The following is a 26,782-nucleotide window of genomic DNA, read 5'->3' as shown; positions in this document are numbered from 1 at the left end:
CTGTCTCTAAATTTCTCTTGAACATTTTTAGGAGATAAACCACTAAATTCCAGTTTTATATTGGCGACCCTGGGGCTACTTATATACACACATATGCACTAGAGTACCAGTCATGTCTCTCAAAACTGATGCTACCTCAATAAATAAGAATCATCTAGATCTTTAAATAAATACAACAGATGCCCCATACTCCAAAATAACTATTTTTATGCCATCATTATTTTGATGTTTTTGTACCATCACAGAATTATGTGAAGAAACAAGGTGATTAACCAAAAGCTCATAAAAAAACACGTTTCTTTGTCTATTGAAGTACGTAAACCTATTTTCAGTAAAGAACTAAGTTTTGATACAGAAAAACTCTTGTATAGCAGAAACTAACACAACATTGTAAAACACCTATACCCCAGTTAAAAAAAACTCACACAGGAACACAGGAGACTGAGCCCATAGTCCTAAAGTGAGAATAACCTATGATTCAAAGTTCAGGGAAGAAGGCAACAGCACCCCACTCCAGTACTCTTGCCTGGAGAATCCCAGGGACGGGGGAGCCTGGTGGGCTGCCGAGTATGGGGTCACACAGAGTCGGACACAACTGAAGCGACTTAACAGCAGCAGCAGCGGCACATGGTTTAATGGAGAAGGAAATGAGTCGGACACGACTGAAGAGACTTAGCAGCAGCAGCAAAGTTCAGAGACCACAGGAACTGAGATTAATAGGTTCAACCAAGTTGAATACATGGAAGTATATTTAACCAAAAACTTCCGCAGGACCAAAGCAAACAAACAGAAAGAGACACCGTAAGACAAGTGACAGAATGGGGGAGAACATTTGTTCTCGTATCACAGACAATGAGCTAAGGAAATTAGTAAGAAAAGGACCAACCCCCAAGTGGGAAATGGGCAAAGCATGTGAACAGAGAGCTCACCAGAAAGTGAAAATTCAAAGGCTCTTAAACATACAAAAAGATATTCAGGACTTCCCTGGTGGTCCAGTGGTTAAGAATCTACCTGCCAATGTAGGGGACCTGGGTTTGACCCCTGGTCTGGGAAGATACCACATGCCTCGGTGCAATTAAGCCCATGCTCTGCAACTAGAGAAGCACACCACAATTAGAGAGTAGCCCCCACTCGCCACAGCTAGGGAAAGGCCGAGAGCAGCAACAAAGATCCAGCACAGCCAAAAATAAAATAAATACAATTTTCTTTTTTTTAATGAAAGAAAGATATTCACCCTCACTCAAAATAGGGGAAATGCAACAATTGGTTGCATTCATCTGGCAAGTATCTGGCAAAACTGATCCAGCAATTCCATCCTGGGAATCTACCCAGTATCTGGCAAATCTGTGCGTGTTTGAATTGTCAAAGGTCAAGTGTTAGTCTCTGCGCTGGTGGTATTCGCATCCATAAACCATGTAACATCCATTCCAGCAGGATATTAAATAGCTATAAAAACAGGGAAGTTTTCTTAAAAGAAAAGAAAGTATAAATAGCACATAATCTATTGTGAAGGAAGGGAATTCTCCCCTTTTATATATTCCTATTTGTTTATCAATGATTAAGAAACCCAAAGACATAATTAAACTAAAACAAGGGTTGTCTTTGAGCAGGGGAACTGAACAAAACTGAGGCTTTGGGTAAGAGGAAGTCCCTTCACTGGTTCTTTAATAATAGTTTTTTGACTTATAAAACATGTCACTGAACTACTTACTCAAACAAGCAAATTAAAAATGCCACCGCAACCGCTGTATTTAGAAGACAGATAACCAACAAGGACCTACTGTACAGCACAGGGTACTCTGCTCAATGTTATGTGGCAGCCTGGACGGGAGGGGGCTTTGGGGGAGAGTGGATACCTGTACAGGTGTGGCTGAGTCCTTTTGCTGTCCACCTGAAACTATCACAACATTGTTAATCGGCTATATGCCAATCTAAAATGAAAGGTTGGTTTTAAAAAGCCTGTGCAAATCACTCTGCCGTATACAGGAAAACACTGTAAAGCAACTAAACTTCAATTAAGGAGAAAAGAATGCATGTGCGCACAGCTTCCAGTGATTGACTCCGCAATTTTGGTTCAAAAGCATCGACATGGTGTCCTCTCCTATCTATCTCATCGCCCTGAGCTTGATGAGATACACTCCAACCTTGGGCAGAAAAGGGCCAGCAGGGAGAGGAGAGGAGGGGAGAGGAGGGGAGAAAGGGGAAGAGAAGGGAGGGGAGAGAGGGGAGGGGAGGGGAGAGAGGGGAGGGGAGGGGAGAGAGGGGAGGGGAGGGCCGCCTCACCGAGCCCTCCTCCAGCGCCCTTCGCAGCTCGTGCAAATCAGCCTCAGGACACCAGACCTCGGCGATGAGGCACTTGTTGGTCACGTCGAAGCTGCACATGTTCAGCATGTGGTAAATGGCTTTCATCTTCTTCACCTGGATCACGCGGCTGTAGACCGACTCGGCGGCTTTACACAGCACTTGCCTTAAATAGTCCTCGGTCTTGTGAAGCACCTGCGTGAAGACAAACACGGGATCTCAGCGGAGCATCTGCCGGGCACCTGACCTCCTCCAGGGGTACTCTCTCCTCGATGATGGGGGGATTCCAGGCACCAGCCTCTCTGGGGACAGTTAAGGAAGTTCAGTCCTTCTCCTCCAGGCCTGGAGCTGCCTCTCCCGAACAGGAGCCCAGGGCACAGAACAGTGAGGTGTTGTGGTCCCCAGGGCAGCATGATGGCCTGGATGGGCCCAGAGACCTAGGTCCCTAGTTCTTACCCACTCCAGCCTCACCCCACTTCCTGTCAACCCCAGGAGCCACCAATTCCCATCCCATTCTGCCAAGAAACCCTCTTTCACTCAAATAGGTCAGAGTGAACTCCTAAGCAGAAAGATGACTTAAAACAGTGCTGGTAAAATTACAGCCAGCACTTTACATGGGGCTCACTCATCCTATCTGATGAAGAATTACACTTCAGCAGATCAAAGATAATCAGACTCTTTTTTTTTTAAAGCCCCATCATTCTAATAGGCTGCTAAAATGAAACGCCCACGAAGAGGAAGGAGGTGACACTCCAGTCTCCCTAAAACGTCTTAATTTGTCCACAACCAAAATTTTCCATATTAAAAAAGAAACTAAATGGATTTGTAAATGTTTCACAAGCCCTCAGATAAGGAGGTAAGTTTCTGGTTCACTCACGGTGTAAAGATCTTGAATCCGGGTATTCAGTCCCTCCTGGATCTCTCTGCGCTCCTCGGCTGTGTTTGGGTAGGGGTAAACGTGGCAGTGGTAACTAGAAGACAGGATTCGAGACAGTGCCGCAGCCGTCAGAACTACAAGAAGCTATGTAGAAAACTAGGGCTAAATTTAATACACCGTCCGGGCATATTTCCTCCAAACCAGAATAAAAGCAGCCCTCTGGGAGAAAAAGGTGCAGACATAGGCACCTGGCCATGCTAAGGCCTTACAGATGGACACTGGACAAATGTCCACTGAATTCCACAGATTTAGCCAACTCTCTCTTGGCTCCAAATTCCATTTTTGCTCTCAATGATTCCTAAAAGCTCATTCCCAATTTCAATGTTCTAAATTCACCATGACCCTTAAGCTGGGAGTGTATAACATAAATCAAAGAACATACAATAATTACCTTAAAAAAAAAGGAGAGAGAAATAAGAGACACAGATGTAGAGACGGCTTGTGGACACAACAGGGAAGGAGAGGATGGGACAAATTGAGAGAGTAGTGTTGACATATACACACTGCTGCTGCTGCTGCTAAGTCGCTTCAGTCGTGTCCGACTCTGTGCAACCCCTGAGACGGCAGCCTACCAGGCTCCCCTGTCCCTGGAATTCTCCAGGCAAGAATACTGGAGTGGGTTGCCATTTCCTTCTCCAATGCATGAAAGTGAAAAGTGAAAGTGAAGTCGCTCAGTCGTGTCTGACTCTGAGTGACCCCATAGACTGCAGCCTACCAGGCTCTTCCGTCCATGGGATTTTCCAGGCAAGAGTACTGGAGTGGGGCGCCACTGCCTTCTCCGATATACACACTACCATGTGTGAAATAGCCAGCTAGTGAGAAGTTGCCGTACAGCACAGGGAGCTCAGCTCGGGGCTCTGCGATGACTGAGAGGGGCAGGATGAGGCAGTGGGAGGAAGGTTCCAGAGGGAGGAGATATATGCATACATATGACTGATTTGCAGGGTTTATAGCTGAAATTAATACAATATTGTAAAGCAACTAATTATCATCCTTTTTTTTTTTTAACAAAAAACTTGAAATAAAAAAAGAAAATCAAGGGAGAAAGAAGTTCTGGATTCCTGGCACTTGCCCTTGACACGTGCTGAGGTGGCTCAGACGGTAAAAGTGTCTGCTTGCAAAGCAGGAGCCCTGGGTTCAATCCCTGGGTCGGGAAGATTCCTTGGAGAAGGAAATGGCAACCCACTCTAATACTCTTGCCTGGATGGAGGAGACTACAGTCCACGGGGTTGCAAAGAGTCTGACATGACTGAGCGACTTCATTTTCACTTTCTTTCACTTTCACAGTAAACATCCCCTGGGGCCATGTGATACCAGGTCAGAGAGGAGGCAGGGCCGCACCTCCCAAGCTGCAAGATCGCTCACGCTGCTTCAGTATTTGAATGCCATGCTTTCTATTTCTCTCTACACTCTGACCATCAAAATTAAATTCTTACTCTAGCTTTATCTTAAGCAATGATATTTGTGAAGTCAGGGGTTTATGTGTTGGCTATAGTTTTTGTCATCTACATAAAAATAAATATACATCTATTAAAGTAAGAACAAGTTACATTGCCCATGTAACATCTAAAATTACTTTTCATAACACCAGTGACTGTGTATCAAACTCTGGTGAACACTGATCCAAAGGAAATAACCAAGTCCCACCCTTACCCCAGCAAGAAGCAAGGCCAGCTAAAATTTCCCAGAGTATAAGAAAACAAAAGGCCATTCTTTTGAGTTTTGGTGTGGCCTTGTTTATTTCCCCACTAGTGACAAAACTAAGTCCCAGACTGATTCTTGCTGGGACACTGCTCTGCGTTTCTTGAAGGTTCATGTGGTCTGATAGTCTTTTACTTGTACCACCTCATTTGGCAGGCGGGCCGCTCTGAGCCCACCCTCTCCACCACTTGCCAGGCCCCCTTCCCCAGGGCAAAGAAGCTAACTGTGGAAGGCTGGACAAAGGATGAGCCATCTGCTCCAGGAGGACAGATATGCTGATGCATGGCTCAAAGCAACAGAAAGGCAGCAAATAGTAAACCGGGATTCCTTCCCCAATTGATCTTGAGCCTTAATTCCCAAGAAAGAAATCAAATCTGGGAATGTTAAAAACACGGTGTTTACTTTCGAATTATCTTAAGTATTACACTGGCAAGGCAGATGACAAATTAAATGTCTGAAAACATTGCATTACAGCAAAGAAATCACGTAACAAAGCCCAGCAGCCTCTGCAACCACTATGTTACTCTTCAGAGACCTATCTAAGGAAAACTAGAGGTTACTGAGAATGAAGAAATAAAGGAAATAAAATATTTCTTTTTCTTACCAATCACATATCTTCTTAACCTTGTGGCCAATCTGCTCTCCCCAAAAGGATATCAAAAAGACATACCATTTTATGACTTCTCCCTACAAAGGATAAAGATGACTGTTACTTCTGCAGGTAGAACTCTGAAAACCCTGGCAGCTCGTACTCTGTCAGAGTTAGTTTGTTAATGTGTTCATTCATTCAACAAACACTGTCCAGCCTCATCATCTGCAGATTCCACAACTGCAAATTCACTCCAGATATAACCCCCAAAACCAAAACTTGCAGCAGTTTTTAAATCATTTGCAGACATGCAGAGTGACAAAAATTTTGAGTTCCTCAACGTGCATATTCCAGTTGAGGTCAAACAAGGTGACCATTAGTTCATACTGTAAACACGTGTCCTTTTCGTGGTCTGTCTAGCTCCAAGTTTTTCACATTTCTGTGCCTTTTGTTGGTAATTTCGATATTGGAAACGGCCCTCAGGGGTGTTGCTAAAGTGCTGCTGAGTGTTCCTGAGCACAGAAAGGCTGTGAGTTGCCCTTAAGTGAGTCCCATATGAGTTGCTCAGACATGCATGCTAGCGTGGGTTGGCAGTGAATGCTAATGAATCAACAGTATATATTAAGTACGGTGTCTTTAAACAGAACACATATAAAACAAGGTTATGGACTGATCAGTTGACAAAAACACTGACCAGAGGCTCAAAGGAACCCAACCCTATGCTTCTCCTAGGAGCAATGGCTCGGTTCTTGTGGAGACTGTACAACATAACTATACAAATAATGAGAACTGACTGTATTTACAAGTATTCTACAACTAACAACAAATAGGTTTTTGGCCTATTTGCCAGGCACTGTTCCCGGTGCTAGGAATACAGCAGTGAACAAAACAGACAAAAGTTCCTGACCTAGGAGGGGAGGGAAGCTTGTATTCAGGTTGGCAGTGAGAGACACAAAGAAAGAACGTAATATGCCACGTGGAGATGAGGGTGATAAAGAAAATAAAGCTAGGCTTCCCTGGTGGCTCAGTGGTAAAGAATCTGCCTGCCAATGCAGGAGACACGGATTCGATCCCTGATCCAGCCACATGCCATGCAGCGACTAAGGCCATGCACCCAGCTACTGAGCCTGTACTCTAGAGCCCAGAAACCAAAAGTACTGAGCCTGTGAACCTAGAACCCATGCTCTGCAACAAGAGAAGCCACCACACTGAGAAGCCCAAGGACCACAACCAGAAAGTAGCCCTCACTCGCCATAACTAGAAAAGTCCATGCAGCAGCAAAGACCCAGTGCAGCCAAAAATGAAAATAATTATAAAAAAGAAAATAAAGCTGGGGGGGGGGCGGTGACAGGGAGAAGCGAGTTGGGGACTACGATTTTAAATCAGGCAATCAGGGAAGGCCTCCTGGAGAAGGTGACATCTGGGTCTAGAGGAGTGAAGGGGCAAGGAGCAAGCCACATGGATCCTGGGAAAAAGCCTCTCGAGCCAAGACAAAGCTCAGAGGCAAGATGAGGGGAAGTGAGAAGGCCAGCCTGCCTGAAGAGAAATGGCCAGACCGAGGGCCAGAGGGGTGACCGGCTGGGACATTGTGAGGCTTTGAGCTTTTGGCTGAGTGAGACAGGAAGCCAAGGGAGGGTTTTAGGTTGGGGGTGTGGTCGGGGGAGTTTGACTAATTTCACAGGAATCATTCTGGATGCTGGAAGGATGAGAGCTGAGTTGTCGCTGACTGAGACAGGCAAGCTGGAAGGTCAGGTCTGGGAGGCAGGGGAAGACTGAGAGGGAGTTCAGTTTTAAGCATCCTGTGGAAATGTCTTCAGGGAACTTCAAAGTTATGGAGGAGCCAGTTCAACAGAAGTCTGGTATTTGGGGCAGAGGTCCAAGCCAGTATATCCAGTTGGGAGATGGTATTTAAAAGGTGGCTTTAAAAGCCGTGAAATAACGTGGGACAGGAAACAGGCCAGGGACCTTCAGGCAAAGCGGAGGCGGTGGGATCCTGAAGCTAAGGACACAAGGTGGCCGGGGACCGGGGAGGCGGCGACAGCTGATGTGGCTGGGAGGCTGGGTACACTGAATAAATACCTAAATTACGCAATTCGTGAACTATATTGTCGATAAGGGGAGCCAGATTTTTCACTATCAGAAGAGAGTGAAAAAGACAGAAAAAGAGACGTCTAGAACTGTAGGATATACTCTGCAAAAATGGCGGGTTTGGGGTTGTTGTCTTTCTTTTTTTTTTACTCTTTTGGCTGCACCACAGGGGATAAGGGGTCTTGGTTCCTGACCAGGGATCAAACCTACACGCCCTGCACTGGCAGCACGGAGTCTTAACCACTGGACCAGCAGGAAAGTCCCTGAACAAATGGTCTATAATAAATGTGCACAGGTAGCTGCAGAAGTGGTTACAGCTGTGTGTGGGGTGTGTGTGTGTGTGTGTGTGTGTGTGTATGTGGTGTGTGTGTGTGTGTATGTGTGTGTGTGTATGTGGGGTGTGTGTGTGTGTGTGTGTGTGTGTGTGTATGTGGGGTGTGTGTGTGTGTATGTGTGTGTGTGTGTGTGGTGTGTGTGCGTGTGTGTGCGTGTGTGTGGTGTGTGTGGTGTGTGTGTGTGTGTGTGTGTGTGTGGTGTGTGTGCATGTGTGTGCGTGTGTGTGTATGTGTGTGTGTATGTGTGTGTGTATGTGGTGTGTGTGTGTGTGTGTATGTGGGGGGGGTGTGTGTGTGTGTGTGTGTGTGTGTATGTGGGGGGTGTGTGTGTGTGTGTGTGTATGTGGGGTGTGTGTGTGTGTGTGTGTGTGTGTATGTGGTGTGTGTGTATGTGGGGGGTGTGTGTGTGTGTGTATGTGGGGTGTGTGTGTGTGTGTGTGTGTGTATGTGGTGTGTGTGTGTGTGTGTGTATGTGGGGGGGGGGGTGTGTGTGTGTATGTGGGGGGGTGTGTGTGTGTGTGTGTGGTGTGTGTGCATGTCTGACTGCTGAAAGGGCCCAGAAACAACAGCACTCCAGTACCCGAGAACTCAAACACCCAGATCCCGGTTTCTAAATTCCATCCTCTACTAAAAGGTACCAGGGGTCCTTGAAGGAACGGCTGACTCCAGGCGGAGACCAGGGCCATCCTATGGTGACAGGAAGTAAGCGACTGCCTGCTGAATGCTGAGAACGTGCCAAAGGCCAGAGAAACGTGCACAAAGGGACTCCCAGTGGCCAAATCACAGACAATCTGGGCATCGAAACAAAAAAGGACCGTAACAGAATCAAATAAAGAGGAAGGTCTGAGTTCGTGGATGAATGAGTGACGGTGAGGGCAGGGAAAGCACTGCCTTCTGCAGGATAGTAACCAGTAAGCCCAGAAGGGAAAATGATGGCAACTGCGACAGAGGTGACGAGTTCCAGAGAGTCGCCACAGAGGCTGAGGCTGGTGGGTAGAAGTTTGGTGAGGGTTGAGGCCCCAGTGACCAATAACCTTGGGATATCTCCTCAGCAACCACTTAACAGTTACACAGGGCAGAAGGGTGACATGTAAGTGGAGAAACCTGGCGGACACCAGCATGACCAGGACACCAACACCACATGCCCCCTGGTGGGAGGTGCTGAAAGGACCAGAGCATCCATGTTCCCATCAGCAACGTGTGCTCAGAGCCTGGTCGTGAGGAAGCACTGAATGGACCCAAAGGAGGGTCATCCCACAGAACACGATGTCTGTCCCGAAGGCAAGTCACAGTCTCCCCCAGGGCAGTGGCCCAGCAAGGAAACAAGGCAAACTGTGAGGAGCCTGAAGGGCATGTTTGTACTGCACCAAAGTGCTGCAGGCGTGTTGATTTTTCTCATTTGGAGGGTTGTATCGTGGTTATTGGGCTTCCCCGGGTGGTGCTAGTGGTAAAGAACCTGCCTGCCAATGCAGGAGACATAAGGGACATGGTTCCATCCCTGGTTCGGAAAGATCCCCTGGAGGAGGGCATGAAAACCTATAGCAGGATTCTTGCCTGGAGAATCCCATGGACAGAGGAGCCTGATGGGTTACAATACAAAACAGCATTCCTGTGATGGGCAATGAACATTTGTCCATGGCTTCCTCTCAGAAGGTCTGCAAGGAGATGAATGAAAATGGGGATGTGACTTCCCAGGGGGTACAGTGGGTAAGAATCAGCCTGCAATGCAGGGGACACGGGCTCGATCCCTGGTCCGGGAAGATCCCACAGGCCGAGGAGCAGCTAAGCACATGTGCCACAACTACTGAAGCCCACGCGCCTAGAGCGTGTGCTCTGCAGCAGGAGGAGCCACCACGATGAGATGCCTGCACGCCGCAGCTAAAGAGCAGCCCCCACTCACACAACTAGACAAAGCCTGGGCGCAGCAGCAAAGATTCAGCGCAGCCAAAAACAGACATTAAAAAAAAAAAGAAAACAGGACTAGATGTGCAGCAAGTGGGTAACACTACAGGCAGCAAAATGTAACAGTTGGGAAGGAACAGGAGAAGGCTTTGTTCTCTTCTGGCAACTTTTCTGTAAACTGAAATTATTTCAAGATAAATTATTAAAGAAACTACACTGGAGGAGAAAAGGCATTTATAGTGAATTTTACTTTGAACATTCCTTAATGATTTTAAAAATAGTACTGTGTCAGGGAATACAACCACCTAAGACATAATATGGAACAGGGATATATATAATATAAAAAACACAGATCTGAAACCACATGCCTGAGTCTAGCTCTGACAGAGAGACTGGTCAGCATCTAAAAATGATACTGACAAAGGAGAAAATGACTAGAAATCCACTCTGGGGTTTGTAAGGACTTTCAGAGGTCAGACATTGGACCCAAAAGATACTAAACGTGACACTAAAAACAAATCCTAGAATCTGAGTGAAAGTTACCAAACCAAACCCCACATTCTCCCAAGAACAAGGACTAACAGAACGCACACAGAAAGGCAAACGGTGGCCCCCCCTGAGCAGCAGGGTTACAGGTGACTCACTTCCATCTCTGTGTTTTCTGTTCTTCTCAGTTTTCTAGAACAAGCTCACATTTCCTTCATAATCGTGGGGAAGGCAGGAATTGTGGCTTTAAGATACACACTTCTGTCAATTACACCTCAACAAAAAATTAGAAGGAAAAAAAGTTTTTAAGAAAGTTAAAACTTTTAAAATTTTTCCTGGTGGTCCAGTGGTTAAGAATCTGCCTGCCAATATAGGGGAAGTGGGTTCAATCCCTGGTTCAGAAGATCCCAAGTGCCACAGGGCAACTAAGCCACAAGCACTGAAGCTCAAGACCTAGAGACCAAGCTCTGCAACAAGGGAAGCCACCGCAATGGGAAGCTCGTGCACCGAAAGGAGAGAGTACACCCCACGCGCCACAGCTACAGAAAGCCCCTGCAAAACAGCAAAGACGCAGCACAGCGCAGCCAAATGTCATCACAAATGCGGAAATCCATTTTTAAAAAGAATATAAAATATATATATATATATATACACACACATATCTCTAACCATGTCTCTGTATTTCTTCACAGACATTTAATGCCCTTTAACCTACTGGTATAAACTCAGCACCAAAGAGCTTAGAAATTGTATTTTTAAAAATTTTTATGTTTTGCATGAGAATGATACGTTCTCAATAAAGAAAAAACTCAAAGAATATGTAAATGCTACTTCAGAACAGTTTTAATCTTCAGCTTTACATGGAAAGGTCTCAGAGGTCACAGGTGATGGATAATTAACATATTGCTACTAGCAATTTCAGGAGGCACAAAAAATATTATAGTGTATGGTTAATGAACAGCTTGACCGATTAGATTTTCCAACATGTGTGATTTACTCAGGCTAAACCTTCTAAAAATCATTTCACAGCCAAACTCCTTTATGTGTCAAAACTATTCCCGCGAATCTGCCTGCAATATAGGAGACCTGAGTTCAATCCCTGCGTCAGGAAGGGAACAGAGCAAACCACTACAGTATTCTTGCCTGGAGAATCCCATGGACAGAGGAGCCTGGTGGATTACAGTCCATGGGGTAGCAAAGAGTCAGACACAACTGAACAACATTACAGCCAAAATTCCTAAGGCAAATCCAGGAAAGAACCCATGAATACTTCTCTCAAAATTAAGAAGCCCAAGTTCCTTTTCTACCTTTAGTAGATCAATTCATCTTCATTTAGAGCAAAATAGTTATTTTTATGGTTGAAGTCTTAAAAAAAATTTTTAAATCACAGCTATTTTAAAAGGTAATTATGGCTCTTTCCTCTCTGGCTCCTCTGCTTCCCTTCCTGAATAATTCATTCCTGAAGCCTTAGATGTGCGTTTGGGGATGGACCTGGAGAGGGGAGGGGAAAGGCAATAAGGGCCCAGGGCAAAATCAGAGCCCAAGCAAAGTGAGGAAACATGCCGCAGGGGAGCCACCCAGGTAGGGTGAGCAGGGCACCCTCACCAGGGGCCACTCAGTCTAGGGGCTGGGGAACTTGAAGCTCCGTATGGAGAGAAGGGCAGGGCAGCAGAGATAGGAGATCAGTGGGCAGACTGGTCACATACAAGGGGACTGATCAAATAAGTATATTAATAATGATGGGAGTTGAGTTTCTCCCCAATGAAGAAAGGAGTTACAAATCTAGAAATGAACCCTACAAATGAACTCTTACAAATCAGGATGAACGCTATGGTGCTGGAGTAGAATTGGATGTAAAGCCACAGTTTTCACACAGGTACAGAAATAAAGTTGTGAGTGGGTGAGCCACACATGTGTGCACCCTCTGTCCACTGACAGAGCTGGGAAGAGCATCACCTCATTCACAATGGGCACACCCAGAAACCACAGCATGGCTTCTAATTACCATTCTCCAACAAAGAGAACTAAGCTCCTTAGAGAAATGGCTAATTCCAGAGCTGCATGAGGGAAATTACAAAATGAATCTGCATATATTGTTATCAGGAAAGCAAAGAAGTATTCAAAAGATGATGGGAACATGCAAAAAGACTATAAAAGCCAGCTGAATAGGCTCCAGCTGGCCAAATCTAAAGAATTTGAATATGAAAATAAAAAAGTAACAGAGTATAACTCATTGAATAAAACAGGAAATAAATTAAAAGATTGAAATGTGATGAGGAACTTAGTACTTACAGAGTTTCAAAGCACTTCCTCAAAAAACATGTATTAAATACAAAGGAAAAGGAGTTACAAATTCATAGTGGAGAGGACTAGGAGTCACTACCCTTGATCAAGAGATCAAAGTGAACATCACCAGTATTGATCAAGAGATCGAAGTGAACATCACCAGTAATGGGACAAAGGAATCGTGTGCCCCTGATGGGAAGCAGTGAGAAGGCAACATCACCTCCAGGACATTCTTGACAAAGACACATAACCTGAATCTCATCATGAGAAAACATCGGACAAACCCAAACAGGGGGGCATTCTACCCAAAACGCTGGTCTATAATAATTTTTAAATGCCAAGACGATGAAGGTCAAGGTAAGACTGAGAAATTACCCCAGAATAAAGGAGACCAAAAAAACATGACAAGTAGGAATTCTCTGGTGGTCCAGTGGTTAGGACTCTGCACTTGCACTGCTGAGGGCCCAGGGTTCGATCTGTGGTCAGGGATCTATTCAGTAAGATTCTGCAAGCCTTGCAGGGCAACCAAGAAAAAAGTCATGACAAATAAATCCAAAGTCTGCTGAGGGCCCAGGGTTCGATCTGTGGTCAGGGATCTATTCAGTAAGATTCTGCAAGCCTTGCAGGGCAACCAAGAAAAAAGTCATGACAAATAAATTCAAAGTGTGATTCTTAACTAGATCCTTTGCTGTAAAAGACAGTACTGGGACAACTGCTGAAACCTAACCTGGATCTGAAGCTCAGAAAGCAGGATGTATCCACGTTAATGCCCCTATTGTACTTCAGTAGAACAGGAGAAAGTCCTTATTCTCAGGAACTCCCCCAAAACGTATCCAAGGATAGGAAGGGATCCAGTCAACAATGCACTCAAATGCTTCACTCTGGACTGTGCCTCCAGCTCTGGGGCAAGTCCGTCACTGATGAAAGGAGATGGTGACATTTACTCACTGTTTCAGGGTCTTCCAGGGGCTCATCCAGCTCTGCATAGGTCACGATGGTGTACCCTTTACAGACCCTCCACAACATTTTTTCAAATGCTTCAACTTTTCCTTGGTTAATTAGGCCAGATACAAATCTATGAGACAATAAAGGCTGTGGTCAAGTAAAAGCAATGAATATTATCAAACTGCAGTAAAAGAATGATGAAGACATTTATTTCTGGCAAAATGGGGAAGATACCCTGAAAGCTCTCCAACTGAACAATATCTGAAATGCTGGATGAAATATGTTTGAAACATCCTCTTCAATGTAAAGCTGAGCTCATAATTTAGAGAAATTCTTGGAATCCAAAAATAAAACAGGACCTCGTAGTTATGTCCTGACGTATTATACGGAGCCAGTATCTATACGTAACCAGTATCTCAAGGCCTTGAGTTTCAGGGCCAGCATGGCAGAGGAGACCTGGCTCTATATCAGGTGAGGAGTTGGAACTAAAGCCCCACAATCCCCTCAAAGTTGGGACTCTCACCCCCCTCAACAAAGGACTGCACCTTAAGTGAATGGGTGGACTAGAAAAAAAATCCATCTTGCAAAGGAGCCTATATGCAAACTTGTTTATTTCCATTCAGTTTTGAGGAGAAGGGGGAGAATATTCCTTGATGATTTACAACCACAGGTTAGAATGCACTCAGGTTTGTGGATGAAACTCATATTATGTGCAGGGTGAATAACAAAATAGGGAAAAAAAAAAAAACTCAAGCAGAAAAATTAATGTAAAATGATTCCAAATAGGTGGAATGCTCCCAAGTACATGACATATGTAAAAATCAGTTGTTTCTGAAGGAATACAGCCTCACACTAAACATCACCGAATTCCTACAGATAAGGAGCAAAGGAACCGAAGTTCATAGTAAAAAGAGATTACAAATCATGAGGAAACAAGTTACCATTAGCTCAAGTAAACAGAATAAATAGTAGAGAGAGAGAGACCCTTAAAATATGATTAATAAATTACCCAATTCAGTTTAGCCCCTATGTCCCCACCAAACAAAACAGGACTTGATGCTTCAATGACCAACTATTTGAAGCTTATGGAGTAATGATGAATGGCATAAATGCTCCTTCTTTCCAGTTCATGATACCAAAAGAAGAAATTCCCATCACATTTACTTAAAAAGTCAATACAGCTAAGTGATTCAACTCCACAAATACTAGAGTACAGTGTTTTCTCATACAAATATTCACTTTCTTTCATTCCACACAGGCTCGCAGATGGTGGCTGCTCATCTACTCTCATCTCCCACTGACAAGAAGGACAGTGTGAAGCTCGCCAGGCCAGTTGTCACCTACCCCAGTTTTGCTCCCAGCCTCTGCATACAGCTGTAGTCCAACAAAGACTCGTTCTCCAAGGGAGGGAACTCTTCGTAAGTGGGTTCGAACTACAAAGAGACATGAAACCAAGCGTGTCTCGCCAAAAGTGATACTTTAATTCCCAAGTCCTGTTTCCAAACAAGTCTGCACGGCATCAGAACTACTCAGATCTGGGTGCCAAGTTAACTCAGACATGTGAGTCGGCTCTGATAAACAAAGAGGATAACCTCCCCATTCCTTATTTGTAAACTACTTGATGACATTTACATATAATAAAAAGTCTGGTTATGTCCTCGCCTTAACCTAACACAGAGTAACTGTATCAGAGGTCACACCTGCCACAGGAAGTGAAACAAAGTTCAGAAGGAATACACTCTGCCCTCTCTGATGCTCAGCTGGGTACAGTACTGCTGCATAGGCTGTTCTTTATTCCTATATAGATTTTCTCTTTTTTTTAACTTCCATTACTTTTAGTAATTTGAGAAGAAGGAAAGAATAAAACTGAAATTTTGGAGTTTGATTTCCACTGTTCAATTTTTTTTCATGATCATAAAAAGTCTTTTTTTCAATTGCAAACTAAAGCATTTTACAAATAGGAAGTAGTTATTGTTAAAGCCGGGGCTTCCCAAGTTGGCTCAGTAGTAAAGAATCCACCTGCCAAGAAGGAGACTCTGGTTTGATCGTTGGATCGGGAAGATCCCCTGCAGAAGGAAATGGTAATTCACTCCAGTATTTTTGCCTGGAAAATCCTATGGGCAGAGAAGCCTGGAGGGCTACAGTTCATGGGGTCACAAAGAGTTGGACAGGACTTAGCAAACTAAACAACAGCAAATGGTTAAAACCAACATGGAATCCAGCTGAAAAATAAAGTGAAGATCAAAATGTATCTCTTTCATTTTTTAAAGATGTATCTCTTTTAAAAAGCAGTATCTCTATAGGAGTTGATAACAAAATCTGAAAACCTTATGGGAATGAGATTTTTATAAAAGAAACGCACTCCTGGGACTTCCTCAGTGGTCCAGTGGTTAAGACTCCACTCTCCCAATGCAGGGGGCCTGGGTTCAATCCTTAGTCAGGGAACTAAAATCCTGCATGCCATGCGGCCAAAAGAAAGAGAAAGAAAGGCACTTCCTCCAAGTATCACCAGTACCTCCACATTGCGCTTGACGAAGGTCTTGGTCACTCGCAGCATGTGGGTGTACTCAATTAGCTCCAGCAGGTTCTTCCTCAGCTTCTCCTTATTCTTAGTGACCTCTCTCAGCTCAACCTCCAGCTTCTGCAACTGCTCCTGAAATGAAACGACAGTCCTGGCTCTAATACTCTTTTCACAGCACCCCAGAACCAGGAGAAGTTTTTAAAAGCCAGAATGTATATGAGAGTTTGATAGGGATATGAAAACATGCACAGGTTTTCAAAGTTCATCATTTTCTGTTTCATATTAATTCAGGTACCCATGATGGCAAGCACTTGGGTGCCATGATGACTCTGCATGCTAATCTCAGGTCTTAGAACTTCTGGTTTCCCTTCACCTGCTTACACATTACCATACACCAAAGAGTCTTCCTCTTTTAAGACTACATTTCCTTTTATTTGTAACACAGAAAAACACTCTTTCCCAAACATACCCATCTCTAGTCTCTAGCCTGAGTTTCTATGCAGTTGCACTTATTCAATTAGACATAAAAAGACTTGGGAACAAATCTTTAACAATTAGTTGTGTACCAAGCATCCTTACCAATACTTTAAGTATTAAAACAGTAGAAGCAGAAATCTGTAAAACAACCCACTGACTCAATGAAAACTTGTATTCAAACAAATGCCCTGACACACTACATTTATTACTTGTGCTCTGCTTTATAGAACTGATAAATAGCTACAATCACCATATTTGTAAGTACATCACAACCAACACATCAAACAGGCCAAACCAGCTGACTGCTCTCATTGGACTGTATAGTTGTCTCCAGAGTCCGTTCATATACCAACTGCTAAATGACTTCCTCCCAGTAAAACAAACAGAGCAGCCGGCAATGGAATGGTCCTAGTTATTCAGTACTAATTGTTTTAGAAGGGCTGTAAAAGCTCTAGTCTATTTCCGAGTGTGATGAACGCTCAGATGAGGAGACCAAAATCTCAACAGATAATTCATGGGGGTGGAGGGGGATGCTAATGAATGAATGACCCCATGCTCTCACAGTGTATCCCAGACACTGAACTCCAAGAGAAGGAATCCTGCTGGCTGACCATGGGGAACCACTTTCACATTAGCTTCTGATAATTCGAGGGGAAAGGGTGAGAGTGAAGCAGGGGAGAATGTGAAGGGCACAGGCCTGAAGCCTCCATCACCTCCAGTAGCAGAAGCATGCTAAGGCCTGCAGAAGCCCAGAGGTTACACGACCAGATCTCACAATCTAATTCCTGTCAATCTCTGTTCAATACCACCTGTCTTACACTAAGGAAAAAAAACCTGAATTCTAGTTAAAATGTATCACAGATAATCTGTTACTGAGACTTAATCAAACATGGTCCTTTGACTTTCATTCCAAAGTCTTTAGAAGAAAGGCAGAAAAGCACTAGACAATACACAGTAAGTGAATAAGCCCAACTGAGGTTAGGGACCTAAAACCCTCCTCCAGAACCAAGTTACCTGCATTTCCAGCACTTGTTTCAGAGGTGGTGCCGGAGGACTGGTGTCCCCCTCAGGGAGGGGAATATCCGCTCTATTGATTTCCTGCACCAAGTATGCTGTGGAAAAGTTAAACAAATTAGACTGAAAAACTTACTCCAGGACATTTCAGTGAGAACATTTCATGTCCCCACTTTTCCCAGGTCATCTAAAAACTGTCTAAAGGCACAAAAGTCTTGACTGTCCCAACTGACAGATGACTACTGTCACCTTGCTTCTGAAGATCTGTACAGTAATTCTGCCTAGAGAGATCAGCATAGTGACAGTAACCTATATACATATTTTCTGAAATTCCCCGAACTTCATTACTAAAACTCTAGTTAAAGAACTTTGGAGTCACACTTGCCTCTGCCACCTGTAGACAAAGCAGAAAGTTAAGAACACACTTGGAAGTGCCAGGAATAAGCCACCAGAGATGTCAGTGTGAACTCCCTACAGATGCCATTAGGAAGAAATACACACCCATCAGGAAAAACACAACAACCTTTCTCAGCAAAGAGAGAAACCTCAGGGCAAAGAGCCTGGCTCTCCTGAGTCACCAGTTAGCTGTGATGCTTTGACTTAGGACGACTTACACTAGATTCATGAAACTCATACTCAAACAGCCAAAAATAACTTAAATTCTTTAGTTTACATGTTCAATTCCTTGACACATCCTTTTCCGTAGGATAAAAGTCATAATACCTGGTAAAAAATCATTACCAGATACAATGTTTTGGAGAAGTCTTACTAGTTATTTTGCTAGGAAGGAAGAAGGATGGAAAGGAGGGAGAGAGGAAGGAAAACAGGCAGAATGTCTTACCAATAAGGAAGCAATGGGCTTAAGAGCTTTTTGGAAATGGATGTAAATTTTTTTAACCTATTTTACCTAAATTTGGGCTTCCCCAGCAGCTCAGCTGGTAAAGAATCTGCCTGCAATGCAGGAGACCCCGGTTCAATTCTTGGGTGAAGAAGATCTCCTGGAGAAGGGATAGGCTACCCACTCCAGTATTCTTGCGCTTCCCTGGTGGCTCAGATGGTAAAGCATCCGTCTGCAATGTGGGAGACCTGGGTTTGATCCCTGGGTTGGGAAGATCCCCTGGAGGAGGGCATGGCAACCCACTCCAGTATTCTTGTCTGGAAAATCTCGATGGACAGAGAAGCCTGGCAGGCTACAGTCCATGGGATCGAAAAGAGCAGGACACAACTAAGCACAGAAGAGCACGGCACATACCTAAATTTACTTGATGGTTCATTTTCTTTTAAGTCTGGATTCTTTATGAAACAGCTTAACCTACAGGAGAAGGCAATGGTACCCCACTCCAGTACTCTTGCCTGGAAAATCCCATGGATGGAGGAGCCTGGTGGGCTGCAGTCCATGGGGTCGCGAAGAGTTGGACACGACCAAGCGACTTCACTTTCACTTTTCACTTTCATGCATTGGAGAAGGAAATGGCAACCCACTCCAGTGTTCTTGCCTGGAGAATCCCAGGGACGGTGGAGCCTGGTGGGCTGCTGTCTATGGGGTCGCACAGAGTCGGACAGGATTGCAGTGACTTAACAACAACAAAGCTACAGGAAGCCCTGGGCATGTCTAATGTCCTGTCAATCCTGCCCTGTCTTTGAAAACTCATTCCAAATATACAACCTGTCCAATGACTCATACACGTGGCAAAGAAGGAAGTATGATATTGCCCTGTCTTTCACGATCCACACAAATGACTGGGATTGCAAACAATATGCAGAGGACTAGGCTGCTGATGATCCAAAGGTTTCTTTTGATCTTAAAAATCCCAGTTAAAAAATATGAAATCCACAATAATTAACTATTAGAAATCATTCTAAAAGTCACCTTTATCTCCTCCTCAACTCTCTCATCCTCAGGTTTTTCTGACAGTGACTTTGGAACTGTTCTCCTCTCTGTATTTCAATCAAAACTTCAAGGTTTGAACTGATAAAGACTATTTTATTTTAAAAGATGCTTGCTCCTTGGAAGAAAAGCTATGACAAACCCAGACAGCATATTAAAAAGCAGAGACATTACTTTGCCAACAAAGGTCCCTATAGTCAAAGCTATGGTTTTTCCAGTAGTCATGTATGGATGTGAGAGTTGGACCATAAAGAAGGCTGAGTGCCAAACAACTGATGCTTTTGAACTATGGTGTTGGAGAAGAGTCTTGAGAGTCCCTTGAATTGCAAGGAGATCCAACCAGTCAATCCTAAAAGAAATCAGTCTTGAATATTCACTGTAAGGACTGATGCTGAAGATGAAGCTCCAATACTTTGGTCACCTGATGTGAAGAGCAGATTCATTAGAAAAGACCCTGACTGAAGGCAGGAGAAGGGGACAAAAGAGGATGAGATGGTTGAATAGCATCACCAACTCAATGGACATGAGTTTGAGCAAGCTCCAGGAGATGGTGAAGGACAAGGAAGGCTGGAGTGCTGCAGTCCATGGAGTCTCAAAGTCCGACTTGACTGAGCGACTGGACAACAATAACATTTTATTTTAGGCCAAGATGTTAAAAGTTTTACAGATAAAGGAAGTAGCCTTGAGCTGCTGAGTTTTAACAGTTAACAGTCAGAGAACACTGATGTATGCAAAGGAAATAATGCCTGAGAAAAAGGAAATTACTAACCAATCTACCTACCACTTCCTACCTCCCTTGTGCTCTGATTCAATTTTAAGTAATATATTAACATGTAACAAGTAATATATTAACATGTATAACAATTTTAAGTAATATATTAACATGTATATTTTAAGTAATATATTAACAAACATGTAGTTTGTTCTAAGTTATAACAAACTACAAGGGATTGGGTAAATAACTCATAGTATATTAATACCATAAAATACTATGCTGCCATTAAAAATGATGAATCAATCTGTTTACTGACATGAAAAGATGTTAAAGTATCATTCAATGAGAAACAAAGCTAATAACAAAATAATCTGATTATTATATATGTAAATCCTTAATTTTATAGATGAATAGTAAAAAGTGTGGAACGATAATATAAACCTACATAACAGTGATTACATGAATGGTGAGAATACAGATGACTTCTTTTTTCTTTTCTACGTCTCTAGATTTTCTAATTTTTCTAAAGTGAATAAGGTTTGCTTATATATTTAATTATATAAAATAATTATTTAAGTTGTTTAAAAAAACTTACCCAATATTCGCTCCAGTTCTTCACATCGCTTCACCTCACCAACAAATTTTCTTTGGAAAGAACTTACATTCTGGTTGAGCTGAGAAGAGGGATGAAAATTTTGCTCTGAATTTTCTAAAATTTAAAAACAACTTCGATTTTATAAATAAAGTACGACTGCCAGGGTTTAAGGGAAAAGCATATCCTTGTATACTACTGAGTGGAGTATAAACTGACCCATCTTTTCTGGAAAGCAATTTGGCAACTGTTATCCAAAAAAGTCTGGGGACTTCCCTGGTGAACCAGTGGTTAAGAATCTATCTTCAAATGCAAGGGACACAGGTTCGATCCCTGGCGGGGGAACTGGAAGCCCGCTCACCACAACTAGAGAGTTCAGGCACCACAGTAAAGACCCCGCTCAGCCAAAAAAAAAGATTTAAAAAAAAAAAAAAACAGGCTGAAAAATATCCTCTAGTCCAGAACGATCCCATGAAGAAATTCAGCTTCAAAGAAAAAACTATGGATACGGACAAAAATGTGTGAAGAAGAGGATCAACTTCAAGGATAGAGAAAAAACTACTGACCATGGAAAACTGGCTAAGGAAATCACCGTCTACATCCACACCGCGGAATACTAGCATTAAAAAGAGGGGTAAAAAACAACCAATACATCAATATCAGGGAGGAGACACCCAGAAACCTGATGTAAATGAAAGAAGACGCAAAGGGCCACAGACTGTGCGACTCCATTTCTATGAAATGTCCAGGCAGGGAAACCTAGAGGCAAAAAGCAGATGAGTGACTGCCTGGGTCTCACAGTGAGGAGGGGATGACCTGGAAATGAGCATAAGGGACCTTACTAGGATGATACCATGTTCTGAAACTGGCTTGTGGCAACGGACACAGTACTTGGAAAATTTTCTAAAAACCAACAAATTGTACACTTGCAGCAGGTGAACTTTATGATACACATCAATAAAGTTGTATAAAAATTATGGGTCGGTAATGTAATTGATTACTATACATTTATTAAAAATGATGTTTTAAATGATTAGGTATTTGATTATATTAAGAAATTATTATTAAAAATTTTAGGTATGATAATGGTATCTTTTTAGTGTCCTTACCTTTTAGAGGTACTTATTGAAATATTTATGAATGAAATAATATATCTGGGATTTGCTTCAAATTGATCTTGTCTGATGGGAGCTTTCTTTTTTTTTCTTTTTTGCACCATATGGCCTTCTGGGATCCTGGTAGTAAAAGCACCAAGTCCTAACCACTGGACCACTAGGGAATTCCCGCCATGGGTTTATATTACGGGTATATAGCAATTCACTGTTTCCATATACTCTTCCCTCTACTTAATATCTTATCATACAAAGCTTAAAACAATAAAAAAGATTATAAAAGAATATTTAATAAAATGAGGAAATTAATCACAACTTGGGTGTGGGAAGAAGATTAAACATATTATCAGTGTGGGGCTTCCCAGGTGATACAGTGGTAAAGAATCCACCTGCCAACACAGGAGACGCAGGTCTGATACCTGGGTCAGGAAGATTCCTTGCAGGAGAAAATGGCAACCCACTCCAGTATTCTTCCTTGGGGAATCCCAAGGACAGAGGAGCCTGGCAGGCTACAGTCCATGGGGTGACAAAGAGTCAGACACGAACGAGCACGCACGCATGCACACATTATTAGTGTGGCTCCAATGATACAAAAATACCTATGCATGTACATTTTAAAATATTATTAGAAAAATAATGTTTGGCCAATGTTAACCAAAACGGTAAAGTGTTTATTTCTAGCTAATGGGATCATGGAAATTATTATCTTAGGTTTTCCAAATTTCCCGCAATGGACATAGATTACATCACAACTTTTTGAATTACAGTAATAATTTACATTGAAAGGCACATGGGGCAAGAATTTTACGTTTACTCCACTCAGTGTGATATGGGGTGGAAAGCAAAAGTTGCTCAGTCGTGTACGACTCTTTGCCACCCCATGGACTATACAGTCAGTGGAATTCTGCTGGCCAGAATACTGGAGTGGGTAGCCTTTCCCTTATCCAGGGGATCTTTCAAACCCAGAGATCGAACCCAGGTCTCCCACATTGCAGGCAGATTCTTCGCCAGCTGAGCCACAAGAGAAGCCCACAGGGCGTGGGGCATTCTCAAAAAGGAGAATTACAAACAGCGTGGCATGAAGCTGCTTGAACATCTACCCTAAAGCCTCAGTTCTTGTTCAGTTTTCCAAACTTCTATAAAGAACTAACCAGAAGAAAGGCAAAAATTCTAATCTCACTTCTGTTTGTCACATTTGCACTCATTTCTGGAAGTCACACTAACCCAAACTAGTCACCACTTTCAGGTTGCCAGTGATTCAGATACCCTCAGCCTGGTCAGAACTAAGAATGAGCAGAGGAAGCCGCCCATCAAAAGCTGTCTATACATGACACGGCTTCTCAGTTTTGATGTCTTTTTCTTCAATATCAAACACTAGTGAACTCAAATCGGACACCAGGGTTCCACAAACAGTAGGATCTTCGTGAAAAGGCAAATTTCTGTGGCAACAACACACACGTGACTGGATATGACATCCGCCATCACCGGCTTACACAGCATGGTAACTGGTTTTTTTCTATTGTGCGGTTTCTTGTGTGAAGTTTAGCTTCTCTTTTCTTTTTAGGTGGTAACAGCACCTTAATTCCAGGCTAATGCTATGAAGTACATTTTAACACAGATTCACTTTAAGACTAATAATTAATCTAGAAAAATCAGCACAGGCCGCCTTGTGCTGTTTTCACCAGTACCCACACCTGCGATCCTAACAGACAGAAGGTAAACACTGTCCCCAGACTTCAGACCCTGAGAAAAGTGGGATGGCCTTGCCCTTCGCTGAGTCCTACTGGTGAGTTGAATCACCTTTCTTTTCCAGGTCTTCTCTTTGGCTATCGTTGCAGAAACTCTGGTCCTGCCTCTCCTCCCTTAGAAGGATCACTAAAACAAAAGGGGGAAGAGCTCCTACCTGCACAAGCCAGAAAAGACTGGTGTCAGTGATCCCACCCGGTGAGCACAAAGTCAGTAAGAAACTCCAGAAGAGAACAGAAAGAGTCAGGTATGATGGAGCTCTCTGCTCTAGCTGCTTGACAGTCATCCCGAAGTCAGACACACATAGACCCCTAAGCTCTGAACACCGAGCATCACACAATGTGAGCATTTCCACTTTATTTCACTTCTGAAAAAGATGAACAGCACTTTCTTTTTCTTTCCCTGATTTTCAGTTTAGAAGAATCTCAAGCGTCCTCTACTACCTAATGTAATGGCATTCAACAAAATTTGAATCTTCACAGCAATTAGAGCATTTGTTCAAACCTCTAAGACTTCAGCTTGACTGAAGTCTCTCGACCTGAGGACTAACAGGATGGAAGAAATCTATTATAAAGAAGGGAGCCTCTTTCTCAAACAACTCTTTCCTGAATCTCTCCGGGGCTCCTTATTCACAGTTCAGCACAGGTCCTGCCAGCAAAGTGGGCATCATGTGCTGAAGCCCAAGTGGCTCCAAGAACCAGGACAAGCTGGGCCCTCTCCGCAGCCTTATCTCTCATTCAGGAGTTTCTCTCTGACCTTGCAATTGCCTTGGGGGACCAACCCAAGGATCGCTGATATCAAATATTGGGTAGAAGAGTTCCCTCTTGAAACTAAAGCACCCTCAGAAAGATGAAGGGAAACCAAGGCGATGAAAGGTGGGTCCCAAGAAATAGTGTTCACTCAAGTGACTTCGAGCTCAATCAGCCAGGTCCTGCTTCATAATCTCCTTTTCATACTTTTTTTTTCCAGCATGGCACTTATTACAGCTCATAATCAGAGTGTGTTTGTTAACTCCTCCCAGATTGTGAGCAACAAAAACACAGGGACTTTGTCCATCCTGCTCACCCCCGAGTCTCCAGCACCAAACTCAGCAAACACTTGATACAAGCTTGTTCATTCATTCCACAAATGCCTATTAATGCCCACAAAGCAAGGTGTACTTAGGAGTCAGGAATGAACAAGACTCTTACCCCCAGGGGTTGACAGTCCATGGTGGAGCCAACCAAAAAACAAATAAACAGATATATAAAACAAGTGCTTATTACTACTTGTTGGGGGGACAGCTCCCTTTCAACAAATTCTGACTCTACTCCTATTCCGTACGAGGTAGTGCTAGGTATCAATACATCACCAAGTATCAGTGAACGACAAAAAATCCCGCCGCCCGGGAGCTTACCCCAAATTCATTCCTAATTCAGACTTCTGGCTCTTCCTGTTCCCTCCACCTGGGTCCGTGTCCCCCAGAACTTCCCAAGCCTGGCTCACTCCTCACTCAGGTCTCAGCCCAAGGACACCTCCTCAGAGAGGCTTCCCTGACCGCCCCTACCGGGGGCACCATCTCACCATCCCCTTTTATTGTCAGTACAGCAAAGGTATTCCTGTTTACGTATCATTACTTAATATTCCTCCCCTCCTCCGTAAGTTCCAAAAGGGCTTCAAAAGGCCTTAACAGATTTGCTCTCCCGCTTAATTAGCCCAGTGCCTGGCTCCGAAGCATCAGATGGCACGACCCAAGCTGATGAAGACAAGCGTTCCTAACTAACCCAGCCAGGGCGGCCGCGGACCAGACATCCGGCGACCCTGGGCTCGGGCCCCGCTCTGCGGAAGCTCTGGCCGGAAAGTGGACTTCAGCTTCCCCTTCTGGGAAATGGGCGCCCCTGCCCAGGTGCCCGCGGGGAAGGAGGCCCAAACGAAAGGTGCAATGAGGGAGCTTGGCGGGGAGCGACAGCCCGCATCTCACGGGCGACACTCACGTCTCGGAACTCGACCAGGCCCTTCTCGCCCAGGACGCTGAGGCACTCGTAGGCCGTGCCGGACTGCAGGAAGAGTTGCGCCAGGCACATGGTCTCGCTCCGGAACAGGGACCCCATGGCGGACCGGCCCGCGCCCCCCGGCGGGACCCGACGGGCGCCGGCGGCTCCGGGCTGCGCGGTCCCGCACGGTCAGCCGGGCTGACCCGGGGATCGAGCTTCTCCTGCGGCCTGGCCGCGGCTCCAAACCATGGGGCTCCGGGCTATAGCAGCTGCCCCCAGTCCAGCCACCGAGGCCGCCGCTCCAGCCTCCGCCAACGCCGCCCTCGGGGCCCCGCCCCCTCGGCTACAGCCGGTTCCGGTTCCGCCCCCACGCGTGCGCGCGCGCGCGCCCCCGCCGGCCGACCAATGGCGTCAGGAGTTGCGGCCGATGGCGGCTGTGGGGACAACTGGCACTAACTCCGCGTCAGTGCGGGGAGTTCAGGAACTCAGCCCCGGCCTGACCAACAGCTGCCCCTCTCTCTGCCGTTCACAACTTTATAGGAGGAGTTTTATTGATTTTACGTGCTAGAAAGTTCACCCGACTAGAGTATTACAATTTTGTGATTTTTAGTCAAGTTACAGAGTTCAGTGTCTGGATCAATTTGAGAACGTTTCCATCAACCCCATAAAGATTTCTCCTGCTCAGCTGCAGTCAGTCCCCTTCTTATCCCCTAGGTCCCGATAACCACTAAACAACCTTTTCTCCATAGATCTGTCAAGACATTTCTTATCAACGGAATTACACCCCGTGTGGTGGTTTTCTCTGGGGTCCTGGCCCCTGTGCAGACAAAGCAGGGTCTGGTGCCAGGCTACTCTTGATAGAATCCTGCACACAGCAGCTACAGAGATCTCTAACAAGACGAAAATCGGATGTGAGCTTACTTAAATTCTTCTGACTTCTCCCACTTCATTCTGAATAAAGTTCAAACTGCTTACCAGGGCCAGCAGACACACCACCTGGTCTAACCTCTCCCTTCCCCAAGCCCTGGTCTCCACCCCACCCACCTGCCTTCTTTCGTTTTCCAGGTTGGTGCACTTCAACTTTCTGACTCTTCCCTTCTCTCTGCCTAGAACACCCTTCTCCAGGGCCTTCTCAAGACTAGCTCCTACAAGTCTCAGCTCAAATGTCTCTGCT

General features: G+C 44.4%; 1 protein-coding gene across 1 annotated transcript in view; it reads right to left on the bottom strand.

The window, feature by feature from the left end:
- The window catches only part of ATP6V0A2 (ATPase H+ transporting V0 subunit a2), a 41,313-nt gene extending 15,345 nt beyond the window's left edge, over positions 1-25,968 (bottom strand). Inside the window, exons 1-9 of the mRNA XM_027567004.1 lie at positions 25,609-25,968; positions 20,781-20,859; positions 17,583-17,680; positions 16,086-16,223; positions 14,915-15,003; positions 13,574-13,700; positions 5,544-5,626; positions 3,179-3,272; positions 2,284-2,496 (exon numbers count right to left, since the gene is read on the bottom strand). Coding sequence (XP_027422805.1) covers positions 2,284-2,496; positions 3,179-3,272; positions 5,544-5,626; positions 13,574-13,700; positions 14,915-15,003; positions 16,086-16,223; positions 17,583-17,680; positions 20,781-20,859; positions 25,609-25,725 — 1,038 coding nt within the window. The 5' untranslated portion in view covers positions 25,726-25,968. The remainder of the gene's footprint in view (positions 1-2,283; positions 2,497-3,178; positions 3,273-5,543; positions 5,627-13,573; positions 13,701-14,914; positions 15,004-16,085; positions 16,224-17,582; positions 17,681-20,780; positions 20,860-25,608) is intronic.
- Between the last annotated feature and the right edge of the window lie 814 nt (positions 25,969-26,782).

This window comes from Bos indicus x Bos taurus, chromosome 17 (assembly GCF_003369695.1).
Source record: "Bos indicus x Bos taurus breed Angus x Brahman F1 hybrid chromosome 17, Bos_hybrid_MaternalHap_v2.0, whole genome shotgun sequence".
Taxonomy (NCBI): Eukaryota; Metazoa; Chordata; class Mammalia; order Artiodactyla; family Bovidae; genus Bos; species Bos indicus x Bos taurus.
This window is presented reverse-complemented; position numbering and strand designations above follow the sequence as displayed.